The sequence below is a fragment of the Scatophagus argus genome, chromosome 12 (genome assembly GCF_020382885.2).
Source record: "Scatophagus argus isolate fScaArg1 chromosome 12, fScaArg1.pri, whole genome shotgun sequence".
Lineage (NCBI taxonomy): Eukaryota > Metazoa > Chordata > Actinopteri > Scatophagidae > Scatophagus > Scatophagus argus.
This window is the reverse complement of record NC_058504.1, coordinates 2,904,437-2,915,925: the sequence shown is the minus strand read 5'-3', so window position 1 is coordinate 2,915,925 and position 11,489 is coordinate 2,904,437. Positions and strand designations below refer to the sequence as shown.

The window sequence follows — 11,489 nt, the reverse complement described above, 5'->3', positions numbered from 1 at the left end:
AGAACGAATCAGACAGAGAGATTACGGCTGTTTTTTTTTTTTAAACAGAAAAATAAATAAAATAAAATAAATAAATAAAAGTAATGGATGGATGTTCCGGGTCCACACTCCGAACCACTTGGTGGCGGTAATGCGCCATAACGTTGTTTGCTAACCGCCATGAAGAACTGCGAGGCGGACGATTTGACAGACTGTTGAGTGGTGAATTAAGGTAACTGGATGTGTTCACTTGTGATTCTTTTGTGTAATTTTTTAACTGATATCGATGTGAACTCTGTAATCCGTCTACGGATGCTTGCTTACTTACTTACTCGCTCGCCATAAGGACATTTGCCCCGTTAACGGAGTTTTGTCTGTATGAAAACGGTTTGAGAAAGTAACGTTAGCTGTTATTATAAAAGTTAGCTAGCCGAAGCACCGATCGAAGTTAACGCCAGACTCCTCCGTACTTATTCCATCAAAGATAACGACAAACCGTCCGTCCTCTGTGCGATGTCGTTATTTGTGACGTTAGCATTGTGCACATGTTTGCATTGTCCGTCCAGAGGTCGGTTAGCGTTTATATGTAGTTTTGTCAGCTGTTTGAATTTAGCGCTAATGTCAGAGCTCCTCCTGTTTGACGTAAGCCACAACTGCATGAACTGAAACCAGGCTAAAATGACACTGGAGTGGAGATGAACAAAAATAAGGATGTGGGAAGAAACGCTAATAACAAGAGGAGATGAAATCTAGCTTCTAACACACTAGGGCTCCAGCTAACGATATTCATGACTTGTCAGTTAATCTTTCATTTTAAGGCGTTCAAATTGCTTCTTTTGTTCAATCTTAGTTCAAAACCCAAAGAATTTCAAAGAAAAGCGTCAAATACTGTCGTTTAGGAAGCTGGAGCCAGCAAACGTGACACCTTTGTTTGAAATAAGGAAAGACTTTATGTATTATCAAAAGGGTTGGCCATTTATTTTCTCTCCACTGACCGATCGTATTAATCGTTGCATCTGTATCACCAAACATAAATGCTCTGCTCTGTTTCTTAGAAGTGAAAGACAACGTAGAAATACTTTCAACATTAACATGTTGAATCTCTACGGAGGCCAGTTCCCAGAAGCAGAAATCTGTCCTAAAATATTACAAATCTATTGAAATTCGTGTGTTGGGAGACATGTGCTGGGTTCCTGTGAGCACAGCGCTGGAAGCATCAAACATCCCTTTTTCCTCCTCTTTCCAGATGGCAGCAGAAGAGGAGATCCAGCGGCTGAGAAGCCAGCTGAAGGAGAGGGAGGAGCAGGTCCACCAAGCTGCCCAAGCTGGTTTGGATCTCCTCAACCAGCAGATGGAGCTGCAGAACAGACTGGACGAACAGAGAGTGGAGATGACCAACGCTCTCGAGGTATGACACTGCACTTTAGAGGGACATCTAATCCAAGTCACAAAACTTTTTCTCTCTCGCCTTGGCTGCATACCATAAGCCTCGAGAACATTAACACAAGTGAGCCCAATCATTTCTCACATTTGTACGCTCTTAATTTTCACTTGCAAATACGAGCAAAATGCATTATTCTGTATAGCCAGGGCATTGTTTCAAACTGCCTCACGATTCTGTGTGTAACGTGTGTATCGAAGGTCCTCGAGCAAGACAAGTACTCCCTGCAGAAGGAAGTGGAGCTGAAGACTCGAATGCTTGAGTCACTTCAGTCAGACTACGAGTGTGTGAAGAACCAGCAGAGACGGCAGCTTCAAGAACAGGAAGAACATCTGGAGAGGAGCCACAGCACGGCGCTCAATGAGCTCAACAACAAGGTCCAACAACCCCTGTTCTGCTCTTACCTGGCCAAAAAAACCAAACCATAAAAAGGCACCGGTGTTACTATAGTAACCCTGACGGTGACTCTTGGCGCTTAGAAGTAGAACAGAGCCATGACTGTTATGTCTTTGAGAAGGAGCATGAACTTTGACACAAAGGCTTTTAAAGTACCTTAATTGCTTTTTTTTCCTCATGTAGTGAAACCATTAGGTCCACGCTCTAGTTGACATCCTCATCTCAATAGAAAAGAACAAAAATTATTGCACAGAATTCAGTACTGAGTGTCTCTGTCCATGAACCGCTTACTCAACATAATCCACAGACCTTGTTGTAAGCAGTTTCGTGTCAGAACTGTTTCCTTTCTGTACCACTGCGCAGAAGAAAGTGTGCATCTATTCATGGACAAGAGGCTCGTTGTCCTCGAATGATCTGTAACATTAGCTAGCTTAGTTAGCCGACATCTCCTCCACGAGTACATGCACGTTTCCCTCTGCACATTGATACAGAAAGAAAATAGTTCCAAAATGTAAACTGGTGCTGATACAGGATTAATGGCAGTTAATGATGTGATGTAAAGGTGATGCAAAGACAGTTAATAACACACAATAACAGTGGTTGTGCTTCCTGTATTTTTTTCTCAGATTCTCAGGTTGCAGTCGGCTCTGGAGGAATCCCAGCTGAATGAGAAACAGCTCAAACACAAACTTGAGGTGCAGACCGAGACTCTGAATAACAAGATGGAGGAGTTACGAGCTCTGAACGAGCACACCCAGAGCTCCATGACATCTGAGATGATGGAGGTGCAGATGAAGATTATGGAGCTGGAGAACATGAAGGTGAGGAGGAGTGGAAGTTACTGCTAAAACCCAGCACGTCTGGAGCTGCAGTGTTTATTTCTCTCCTGTCCAGTTAACTGCTGTTCAGTGAGAATGTAATCTTAATCTGCGACTTTAAACATTCTCTAATCATCTGCTGCTTCTTTGTCAAGTGCCGATCCGGATCTCCGTCTGTTCCACGAGGCCCTCTCGCCTTCCTCCATCACGAGGACTTATACGAGTTGTATGTTGTTTTTTTTGTCGCCCAGGTGGAGCTGGAGCAGGCGGTGCAGGAGTCTCAGTACAGAGAGCAGCAGCTGGAGCTGAGCAACAGCAGCCTGCAGCGCCACCTGGAGCGAATCACAGAGGAGAAGGAGGAGAGGGAGAAGGAGGCTGTTTCCTGGTTTAATGCATTGGAGGTGAGCACCACACGGTTACATGTTATTTCACAGATTTCAGGTGAAATGAGTTCAAGTTGAGTTTTGTGTTTGTGTGAAGGTTAGTATGCTTTCGGTCGTCAGGTTGTCTCAGTACAGGCCACCGAAGGCTGAGTCCATTACTGACTGGGCTGACACTGCAAATGTTTGATGCTTTACGTCACTGTTTGTTAAACTGATGGTGTACATCCAGAGATTTTCAAATAATGTTTATCAGGAAGAAATGGGGAGCAGTTTTAACTTTTTCTCTCTTTGCATGTTTAAATCATTTACCTGCTGTGCAAATGCATCTGTTTACGTCAGTTTTCGGAGGATTATTTTGGTCTACAGAGAGCAGCTAAAGTGTTCAATCGGGTTTTCAGCTTAAACTTGCTTTTTAAGTTTTTTTAATGAGCGTACAGTCAGTACATTTTGCTTCTGCTCCTTTTATAGAAGCTTTTCCTCAGTGCAAATGTGTCTGGATTTTATAGTCAGTCAGTCAAGTGTTCAGCATGTGAAGCTAATTATTTAGAAGACCAGGATGCTACATGTGTTGCCGCAGTGTTGCGTTACCTCTGTAAGTCCTTGTCTGCCAGTATGCCCGTGCAGATTAGCAGTACACATGGATAGGAAATGGTTCTTTGCGTCTTGTCTCCACCTGTGACCTGGAAGTTGCCCCCCCTCTGCCATGCCTCCTTCCCTCTCTCATCCTCACTGGGAAGAGCTGAGGTGCGAGGAAGAGAATCGACCGAGGAGACACATTAGCACAATGAAAAGCGTCCAGGGGACATGTGGGACATGCAGAAAAAGGACTGAATTAGCCTGCTTAATGTAATTGCATGTAAACATTTGTGTGATCATCTTTGTGTCATCTTTGTGTTTGCATAAACTCACGCTGTGTGTCTCTCCACAGAAATCTCGTGAGGCTAACCGGGACCTCCAGATCCAGCTGGATCAGATTCTGCAGCAGGCCCAGGATCCCAACAGCAGAGGGAACTCCCTATTTGCTGAGGTGAAAACCAAACTGAGCTACAGACAAGTAGAAATCTGAACAGTGCGGCTGCAGATTTACACAGTTGAGAACATTGTTATCTAATTTTTTTATATATGGTAAAATAAACTATGAGATATATGTAAATATTTGGCTTTTGAAGTAAAGCAGAGTTTAAATTAAATGTTAAAATATTAACTTTTTGTTTTGCAGCTGGAGGATAAGCGTGCTGAGATGGAGAAACAGCTCATCAGCATGAAGGTCCAGTATCAGTCACTGCAGAAACAACACGCCTTCAGCAAACAGCAGCTGCAGCGCATGAAGGTACTGTGGAGGAGGGCAGCTGGGCTGAAACGCGGCCGACACGTGAACCTTCACCGCCGTGTGTAACCTGAATGACGCCGTGGGTGTGCATGTGTTGTGCAGGTCCAGATAGCCACTCTCATGCAGCTTCAGGGTTCCAGGGCTGATCCTGCTCAGCTGGAGAGGCTCCAGTCCATGTTGTCTGAGAAGAACGGAGAGATCCAAAATCTGATGACGAAACTGCAGAGGCTGGAGAAGGTGGAGGTGAGTCTCATGTATGAACAAAGAAAGCACCACTGCTGGTAGACAAAAACGATTGGATGAAGTGAATATGATAGATTCTGTGTGTGTGTGTAGATGATGTTGAAGTCTCAGCCAGCTAATCCTGCTCCAGCGGAAAGCAGTGACGGCCATGATGAAACTTACTACACTGACCTGCTCAAAATGAAGCTGAACAACACTGTGTGAGTTGAACCACCTCACCGGATCACACGGTTTGGTTTGTCGTTCTGTGGTGAACTGTGGCTGAAACTGTCATGAGGCTTTTTCATTGGCCTTGTTGTCCCTGGCTTTGTTACCAGGGAGTTGGAATTATTACTAATACAAATACATTAAGATTTAGTTTTGCACAGAAGCACAAATACTGATGGCAGTTCAGAGGAGTGTATCTGGATTTGTCTTTGTGTTTGTATCTGCGTGCATGCGGTCAGTGGTTAAGTGAAACTCGCTGTGTCCTCAGTAAGGATGCGGAGCGTCTGGGAGATGAGCTTTCCCTGCAGAGGATGAAATCTTTGTCAGAGAGTCAGAGAGCTTTGGAGCTGGAGAGGAAACTTTTCTCGTCTGAACGGCTGCTCAAACAGGTACCGGACATGTGACTGCCTGTCTTCCCTCAGTAAACGCTCGAGCTCTTTGTCATGTAGGAACCGCGGATCTGTTTGATACTCTTGTGGTGTTACAAAACACAGGAACTGAAAATTGATCAATTCATTTGACGGGTGACTTACACTGTGCTGCTTCATGTTTATTTCTGTTTGCTGCTGCAGGCTCAGAGTGACAAGATCAAACTGCAGCTGCGAGTGGAGGAGCTCCAACACAAATATGAACCAAAAGGTGACCAGAATGATACCAAACCTGTGTTTTTTTTCTTTGGTCACATGTCTCTTGATGTTGCGTGGGTAGTCGTGGATGCTGCTGAATTTTAAATATCGCCGTATGGCTGTAACACAGCTGCCTTGTGCAATCTTTATGTCTAGAAGCAAGAAAGAATCTGATCCAGAAGAGAAAGAAGGAGAAGCTTCCTGTCGAGGTCGTACCCTCCTCCGAGCAGACTCTTGACGAGGGCGAGCAGGCTGTTGCCGTGGAGACAGACATCACAGATGCTCAGACTGCAGACCCTGAGGCACACACCTGTCTTTCAGCTGAGGCAGTGAGCTCCACCCGAGGCGGGGACGTCGGAGGTCGGTACCTTTTGAACACTGACACTGGATTAAAGCGTCAATGAAACATGAGTACTGCACAGCTACAGCTGGGCCAAGTATTAAGTACTCATGTGATGGCACCGTTTTGTGTTGTAGAACCTGAGCCGCGGCCTCCCAAGTGTGTGAAGATTAGTGGAGATGAGCCTGTTGTGATTCCCAGCCTGAGGTCAGTATGTCTGCGTGGAAGAGTCCAGTCCAAATCAAATGTGTTTGTTCAAGTTAAGAATGGCTTCCCTCTGTTTTTTTAATATATATATATATATATATATGTGTGTGTGTGTGTGTATGTATGTATGTATGTTTGTTTTTTTTTCATAACATTTTACTTGTTTACTCTAACTTAAAGAAAGACGCAAAGCAAACACAACACGTCAGTTCCTAAGTGGGACTACAATGTGGTTAAAGCAGCAGCTGAAGTGATGCTGAGTCACTTCACTGAGTGTCTGTTATCCTGCCTCAGCTCTCCTGTGACTGACTGCAAAGCAATGGAGGAGAACCAGCAGCAGAACAAGAGAGAGGAGAGAAGGAAGAAAAGAACGGTGGAGATGATCCATGTGAGCTCCAACAGCAGCATGGAGAATCAGTGTGCTCAGCAGTAGGACTCCTGAACACCTGCTGCCACAAACATGGCTGTATATGTGTGCATGCTGAGATCTTCTGACTTTGATTTTCTGTGTTGTTGTTGTTGTTGTTTTTCTTTCATTCAAATATTTCAGTTTTTACTTTTTTCCACTGGCTTCACTGGATTTGCTCTTTACTGTCATAATCTTTAATGTTAGAGTATTAAAAACGCTGTAACATACAGTATTCAGTGTTGAGTTTATTGATCACGGTGCCGCATTTATCGTGATCCATTAGTGTGACTTGCAGTAAATAAAAAATATTTCAACTTCAGTAACGGCGACAGTTACATGTTTCCGTTGGTGTGGAGGTGACAATAAGTCAGGTCATGTGGTGGTGTATTGTGTCAGGTGTTTATATTTTAAATTTATAGATGCTTAAAGATGCTTTATTCCAGGTCTTTGAGGAAAAATAAAAACTGACCTATTTACAGACACTCAGGAGGCAATTCGTTTCATCTTAATTCAAATAGTCTTATTTACTGAGTATCAGGTTGTCTCACTCCAGACCAGCAGGCGGCAGTAGTGCTCCGTGTAGTAGTTTGTCAGCCGCTGTTACATCCTGGTAAAGAAGACGGTGATTTACGTGGACCAATGAGTGGAAAGAGCCACACGCCTTCAGATGTATGCGGGGACTGCTTGTGTGTTTACGTAGATTAGCTCGAGCGACGACACGGGAGACGCGCCGTACCTGTCTGCATCTCACCTTCATCGTCGCGTCATCACTGAAGCACGTGAGTTGTTGCTTGCGTTAAATTCTTTGGCTGTTTGCTAATCTGATTCAAAAAACATCTTCCGGTACCATATGGCTGTGTGGTGAGGCAGGTGTACCTCGGCAGGTGATGTCCAGTCAGCCAAGCTTTGCAGCCAGTCCATAATCTGCACACCTGTGGATCCACGCTGCTGCTGCTGCTGCTGCTGTGTGTGAAACCGTCATATAGCATTGCCCTCCTGGGGCAGGCGGGTTCGGGTCTTTCAGGCTGCAGGACGTGAGTCCAGTAATGCCGTTGAATCCCTGCGCTCTGCTGTGTTTCAGTCGCCATGAGGCTGACATCCAGCCGTGCAGTCCTGGCTTTTCTCCTGCTGCTGCTGCTGCACTGCTGGCACAGCGGTCTCGCTCACAAGGTGAGTTGTTGTTAATGTATGTGTGGTTGTTTTTCAGGCCGTGCGTCCGTAATAAAACCTTTCTGTAAAGACCCCATCTCTGAAAAAGGAAATGAACGACCAAAAGATTCGCTGATGTTCTTATTGTGTCTGTGCAGTCAGCCTTAACTGTGGTGGAGAATACAGACGGAGGACAAGCAGTAGGTGGTGATGAAGAGGAGGAGGCAACCGTTGACGAAGATAAAGATGAAGGCGATTTAGAGGTGGTCCAGCCAACTGAGGACTGGCATACACTCAGACCAGGTGCTGGAGTGCATACTGACACTTTGTCATAGGACCTCTGATTATGTTTTACACTTTTACACTGAACTGTGTGTGTGTGCGTGTGTGTGTGCGCAGGCCAGGCAGTGCCAGCAGGTTCCCATGTGAGGCTGAACCTGCAGACGGGTCAGAGGGAGGTCAGACTGGGAGAAGAGCAGCTTAAGTACTGGACACAGGAGCACAGGTGTGGGACTCTTGAGGTTTATTCCACCTGTCGTGAAAGATGTGAACATCTGAGTCACAGTAAAAGTCCTGTCTTTGCAGTGAGAGAGGGGAGGTCAAGCCCTCCTTCAGTCCCGATGAGCTCAAACGAGCCATGAAGAAGATAAAGGAGGACCTGAACTCCGTGAGCGGAGACGCGAAGCGGCAGGTAGCAGAATGTAGAAGAAGCCATGAATAGAAAATACAAGAGAATTGCTTCCAATTAGATGATGCAGTTTAACAGGAAAATTCAAGCTGATGCTGAGTGTCCCCCTCACCCCGCCTGTCATGTGTTTGTAGGACTCAGTGGCTTCTAAGTATCGTCCAATTGAGGAGCTAAAGAGAGACATGGCTCAGCTGGAGCTGCTGGTGGAGACCGACGTTCAGGTACGTCCGTCTATGGGCAGCAGTTCTGTCCATGTCTGGGTTAGAGGCTGCAGAAAACAACTTGGGACGCTGTGTAAAACAGAAACAGGATGTCATGTGCTATGAATGTGTGTGTGCTGCACTCAAACTATTGGTAATATAAGGATGGACATTCGATATGTTCTGATTTTAATCACACACTTGAGCCTACAATGGAGTTTACTTCAGTACATCGAATCTAAGGACGGACTAATTATTGACGCGGCTGATTATCTACGTCTGTATTAGTTTTTCTTTCTTCTGATTGCTGATGAAGTAAAATAAAAATAATTGCTTGAAATATCATAAATTTCATTTTGTATTAATAATGTGAATCTGCAAAGTAACAAAAGTTATTAACTGAATGTAGTGGAAGTATAGCAGAGAAAGGCCGTCACTTCTTCCATCTGCTTCATCGTTAACGACTTGGCATCAAGAGAGCTGCTACAAGCTTTTATTGTGAAGCAGCTGCAGGAAGTGTTGTTCTGTGTGTGTGTGTGTAGATAATGAGGCGCCTGCTAGAGCAGTTGAACAGCAGCAACTCGACCACAGAGCAGCGGCTGAGCGTCCTGCTGGAGCTGGAGTACCTGGTGCATCAGGTAACACGACACGCATCCGTTCACACCTGCACGTCCGGTCCGAAGATGTTTGTAAAACTTTGCCTGCTGTTTGTGTGTGTGTGTGTGTGTGTGCGCGCCAGGTGGATAACGCTCAGACCCTCTGTTCGATGGGGGGTCTCCAGGTCATCTTACAGGGTCTGAACAGCTCTGACTTCAGATTGCAGGAAAGCTCAGCCTTCGTCCTGGGATCTGCTCTGTCCAGGTACACACAGCAGCGTGACTGCTGCACTCAACATCGTGACAGTTAAACTGCATCTGCAACTGATGAAAAAATGATCACACTGTTTTGTTGGTGATAAAACGAAATCGCACTTGAGCTGTAAGATTCGCCGCCTGCGGTCAGTGGGTGGTACAGCTGCAGCTTTTTGTGTGTCCTTCAGTTTCACGCGTTTGCATTTTATTGGCACCACCTCAGCCAAACTCCGCCGCTTTCCTGTCAAGTTTCAAACTAACCTAAACATAAACCAAACAGCTGTTTCCATGACGATGAACCTGACTCTCTCCTGGAAGCTATGGATTTCTCTGGGTTTGAACGTTGTCAGACACATTTGGGATGACGTAAGAGGAAACATGAAAATACATGATGAAGATGAAGTCATTTTTAGACGTGTTGTCGTGCAGAAATGCCACATCTCGTATCTTCAGACGGTCCCTTTCAGAAGTCAAATAGAAAAAGCATTCAGTTTATGAACTGGTGGAGTCGTATGAACGTGGCTTTATGTTGGTCTTTTTCATCGGACCAGTTGACTTCAGTGTTGATGGTCTGGAGGAACACACACAGGTGACTCTCTGACGGGGGTGTTTGTGTCCTGCAGTAACCCTGTGGTTCAGGTGAAGGCCATGGAGAGTGGAGCTCTGCAAACGCTCTTAACCATACTGGCCACTGCACAGCCACTGCGAGTGAAAAAGAAGGTACGTGCACGTACACTCATCACCGTTTACAGTTCAGCTGTAGTTATTTCTCAGTGTGTTTGTCCTCCTGTCAGGTTCTCTTTGCGGTGGCCGCGCTCTTACGTCACTTCCCCTACGCACAGCGTCACTTCCTGTCACATGGAGGGCTGCAGGTCCTGTCAGAGTTGTTCAGGGAAGATGCAAGCGGAGTTCTGCGTACACGCGTTGTCACCATGTTGTATGACATGATAAGTGAGAAGGTACAGCAAATCAACCGTTTTGCAGCATAGTAACGCAGAAGGTTTTTTCTCTTCTGGCCTCGCTGTGAGTACACTATTGATGAGGAGGCAGATTATGACTTCCTAGGCGATGATGTTGATGCTGGTATCTCCTGCTCCGCTAGGAGCTGATCTCTCAGACAGGTCTGGACCCGGTTCTGGATGCCTCCCACGAGGAGCGGGTGCGTCAGTACTCCAAAGTGCTCCTGCAGGCGGAGCTGCTGGAGAAGGGCTGGTGCAGTCTGGTCCCACAGCTGCTGGAGTCCGCTGAGCACGACTACAGAGAGAAGGTGCGCTGACTGATGTGTTTCAGAGGAATAACAAATTAAATGTTGTTAATTAACCCACATTAAAAGCAGCTTTAATACCAAGTCAGCAGTATTAAGAAGCCCAGACTGACCAAACAAATGGACAGTGTGTGAAATGAGCCGTTTGTGTCATTTCTCTTGTAGGCTCTGCGGGCTTTGCTGGCGATGGCTCCTGTGTGTTTGGAGCAGTACCGCTTAGACAGCTCTCTGCTGGGCTCTCTGCTGTCTCTGAGGGACCAGTACCAGGAAAGTGTCCTTTCGGAAATGATTCTAGGAGAGGAGAACGGCTACTTTGCGGAGATCGTAGAACTGATAGACGCGCTACAAGTCAAAATTAAATGACAGCAGGACCATAAGGTGACATTTTACATGGCCATTCAATGCAGAGAGGAGAATGACCAACCACAGAACGACAGACCCCTGAAGACAAGAGTCTAATGCATACACGTCAGGGACGAGGGATGCACCTAGCTGGGCTGACCCTGTGGGCATCCGTAAGCTTGGGCAGTATCAACTTAACCAGCTTGAATTTAATTGGTGGCCTTGGGACGCTTTCGAGGGGGAGAATATTGGAACAGCGATTTATTTTTTTGTGGTTGTTTTTTGTGGAGTTGATAAAGATTTTTTTTAAAAATTTGATTTAAGAATAAATTATTTGTAAATAATGGTGTTCATATGGTTTCAGTCTGGATTTCTCTTGTCTGAAAGACATATTGATGTAGATGTGCTGTGTTTGCCTCTGATGCTCATCTAGCTGTAAGGCGCCATAACATGCCAACCACACATCTTAGCCGCGTATTATTTGACTGCATTGCTGGATGGTGCAATGTTTTTATAAGCTTCAGTACCGACTTCAGACTTGACTGCTGCAGTTGCGTGATCATCTGTCTGACAACGAATGTTCATCGACGCTGAACTGCCATCAGCAACAGTAAGA

The 11,489-nt window shown here is 45.6% G+C and overlaps 2 protein-coding genes across 4 annotated transcripts; both read left to right on the top strand.

Moving 5' to 3' along the window:
* Positions 1-91: 91 nt before the first annotated feature.
* Positions 92-6,698, top strand: spdl1 (spindle apparatus coiled-coil protein 1). Of its 2 annotated transcripts, none has more exons than XM_046406039.1 (14): positions 92-211; positions 1,226-1,387; positions 1,621-1,797; positions 2,443-2,637; positions 2,886-3,035; positions 3,946-4,044; positions 4,237-4,347; positions 4,450-4,590; positions 4,684-4,790; positions 5,066-5,186; positions 5,370-5,436; positions 5,580-5,783; positions 5,901-5,970; positions 6,265-6,698. In XM_046406039.1, exons 2-14 carry the CDS (start codon positions 1,226-1,228, stop codon positions 6,401-6,403), a joined length of 1,743 nt encoding a protein of 580 aa, XP_046261995.1. In that variant the 5' UTR covers positions 92-211; the 3' UTR covers positions 6,404-6,698. The 2 variants fall into 2 exon arrangements, with proteins under 2 accessions (XP_046261995.1, XP_046261996.1); XM_046406040.1 differs by lacking the exon at positions 92-211 and adding an exon at positions 752-774.
* A 300-nt stretch (positions 6,699-6,998) lies between these two features.
* On the top strand, positions 6,999-11,183 carry sil1 (SIL1 nucleotide exchange factor). 2 transcript variants are annotated; one of them, XM_046406042.1, is made up of 12 exons: positions 6,999-7,158; positions 7,461-7,549; positions 7,687-7,831; positions 7,928-8,033; positions 8,114-8,195; positions 8,351-8,437; positions 8,959-9,054; positions 9,156-9,277; positions 9,891-9,987; positions 10,062-10,226; positions 10,370-10,534; positions 10,697-11,183. In XM_046406042.1, exons 2-12 carry the CDS (start codon positions 7,466-7,468, stop codon positions 10,892-10,894), a joined length of 1,347 nt encoding a protein of 448 aa, XP_046261998.1. In that variant the 5' UTR covers positions 6,999-7,158; positions 7,461-7,465; the 3' UTR covers positions 10,895-11,183. The 2 variants fall into 2 exon arrangements, with proteins under 2 accessions (XP_046261998.1, XP_046261997.1); XM_046406041.1 differs by having other exon boundaries at positions 8,114-8,219; positions 10,697-11,182.
* Positions 11,184-11,489: the final 306 nt, after the last annotated feature.

What these genes read in the sequence shown, in the direction of transcription:
- spdl1 (XM_046406039.1), top strand. Translation starts at nt 1,226, where the DNA reads ATGGCAGCAGAAGAGGAGATCCAGCGGCTGAGAAGCCAGCTGAAGGAG. An exon ending in TCAATGAGCTCAACAACAAG is followed by an intron (nt 1,798 to 2,442) that starts GTCCAACAACCC and finishes TTTTTTTCTCAG; the next exon opens with ATTCTCAGGTTGCAGTCGGC. An exon ending in TGGAGCTGGAGAACATGAAG is followed by an intron (nt 2,638 to 2,885) that starts GTGAGGAGGAGT and finishes TTTGTCGCCCAG; the next exon opens with GTGGAGCTGGAGCAGGCGGT.
- sil1 (XM_046406041.1), top strand. Translation starts at nt 7,466, where the DNA reads ATGAGGCTGACATCCAGCCGTGCAGTCCTGGCTTTTCTCCTGCTGCTG. An exon ending in CTGGCATACACTCAGACCAG is followed by an intron (nt 7,832 to 7,927) that starts GTGCTGGAGTGC and finishes GTGTGTGCGCAG; the next exon opens with GCCAGGCAGTGCCAGCAGGT. An exon ending in TGGTGGAGACCGACGTTCAG is followed by an intron (nt 8,438 to 8,958) that starts GTACGTCCGTCT and finishes GTGTGTGTGTAG; the next exon opens with ATAATGAGGCGCCTGCTAGA.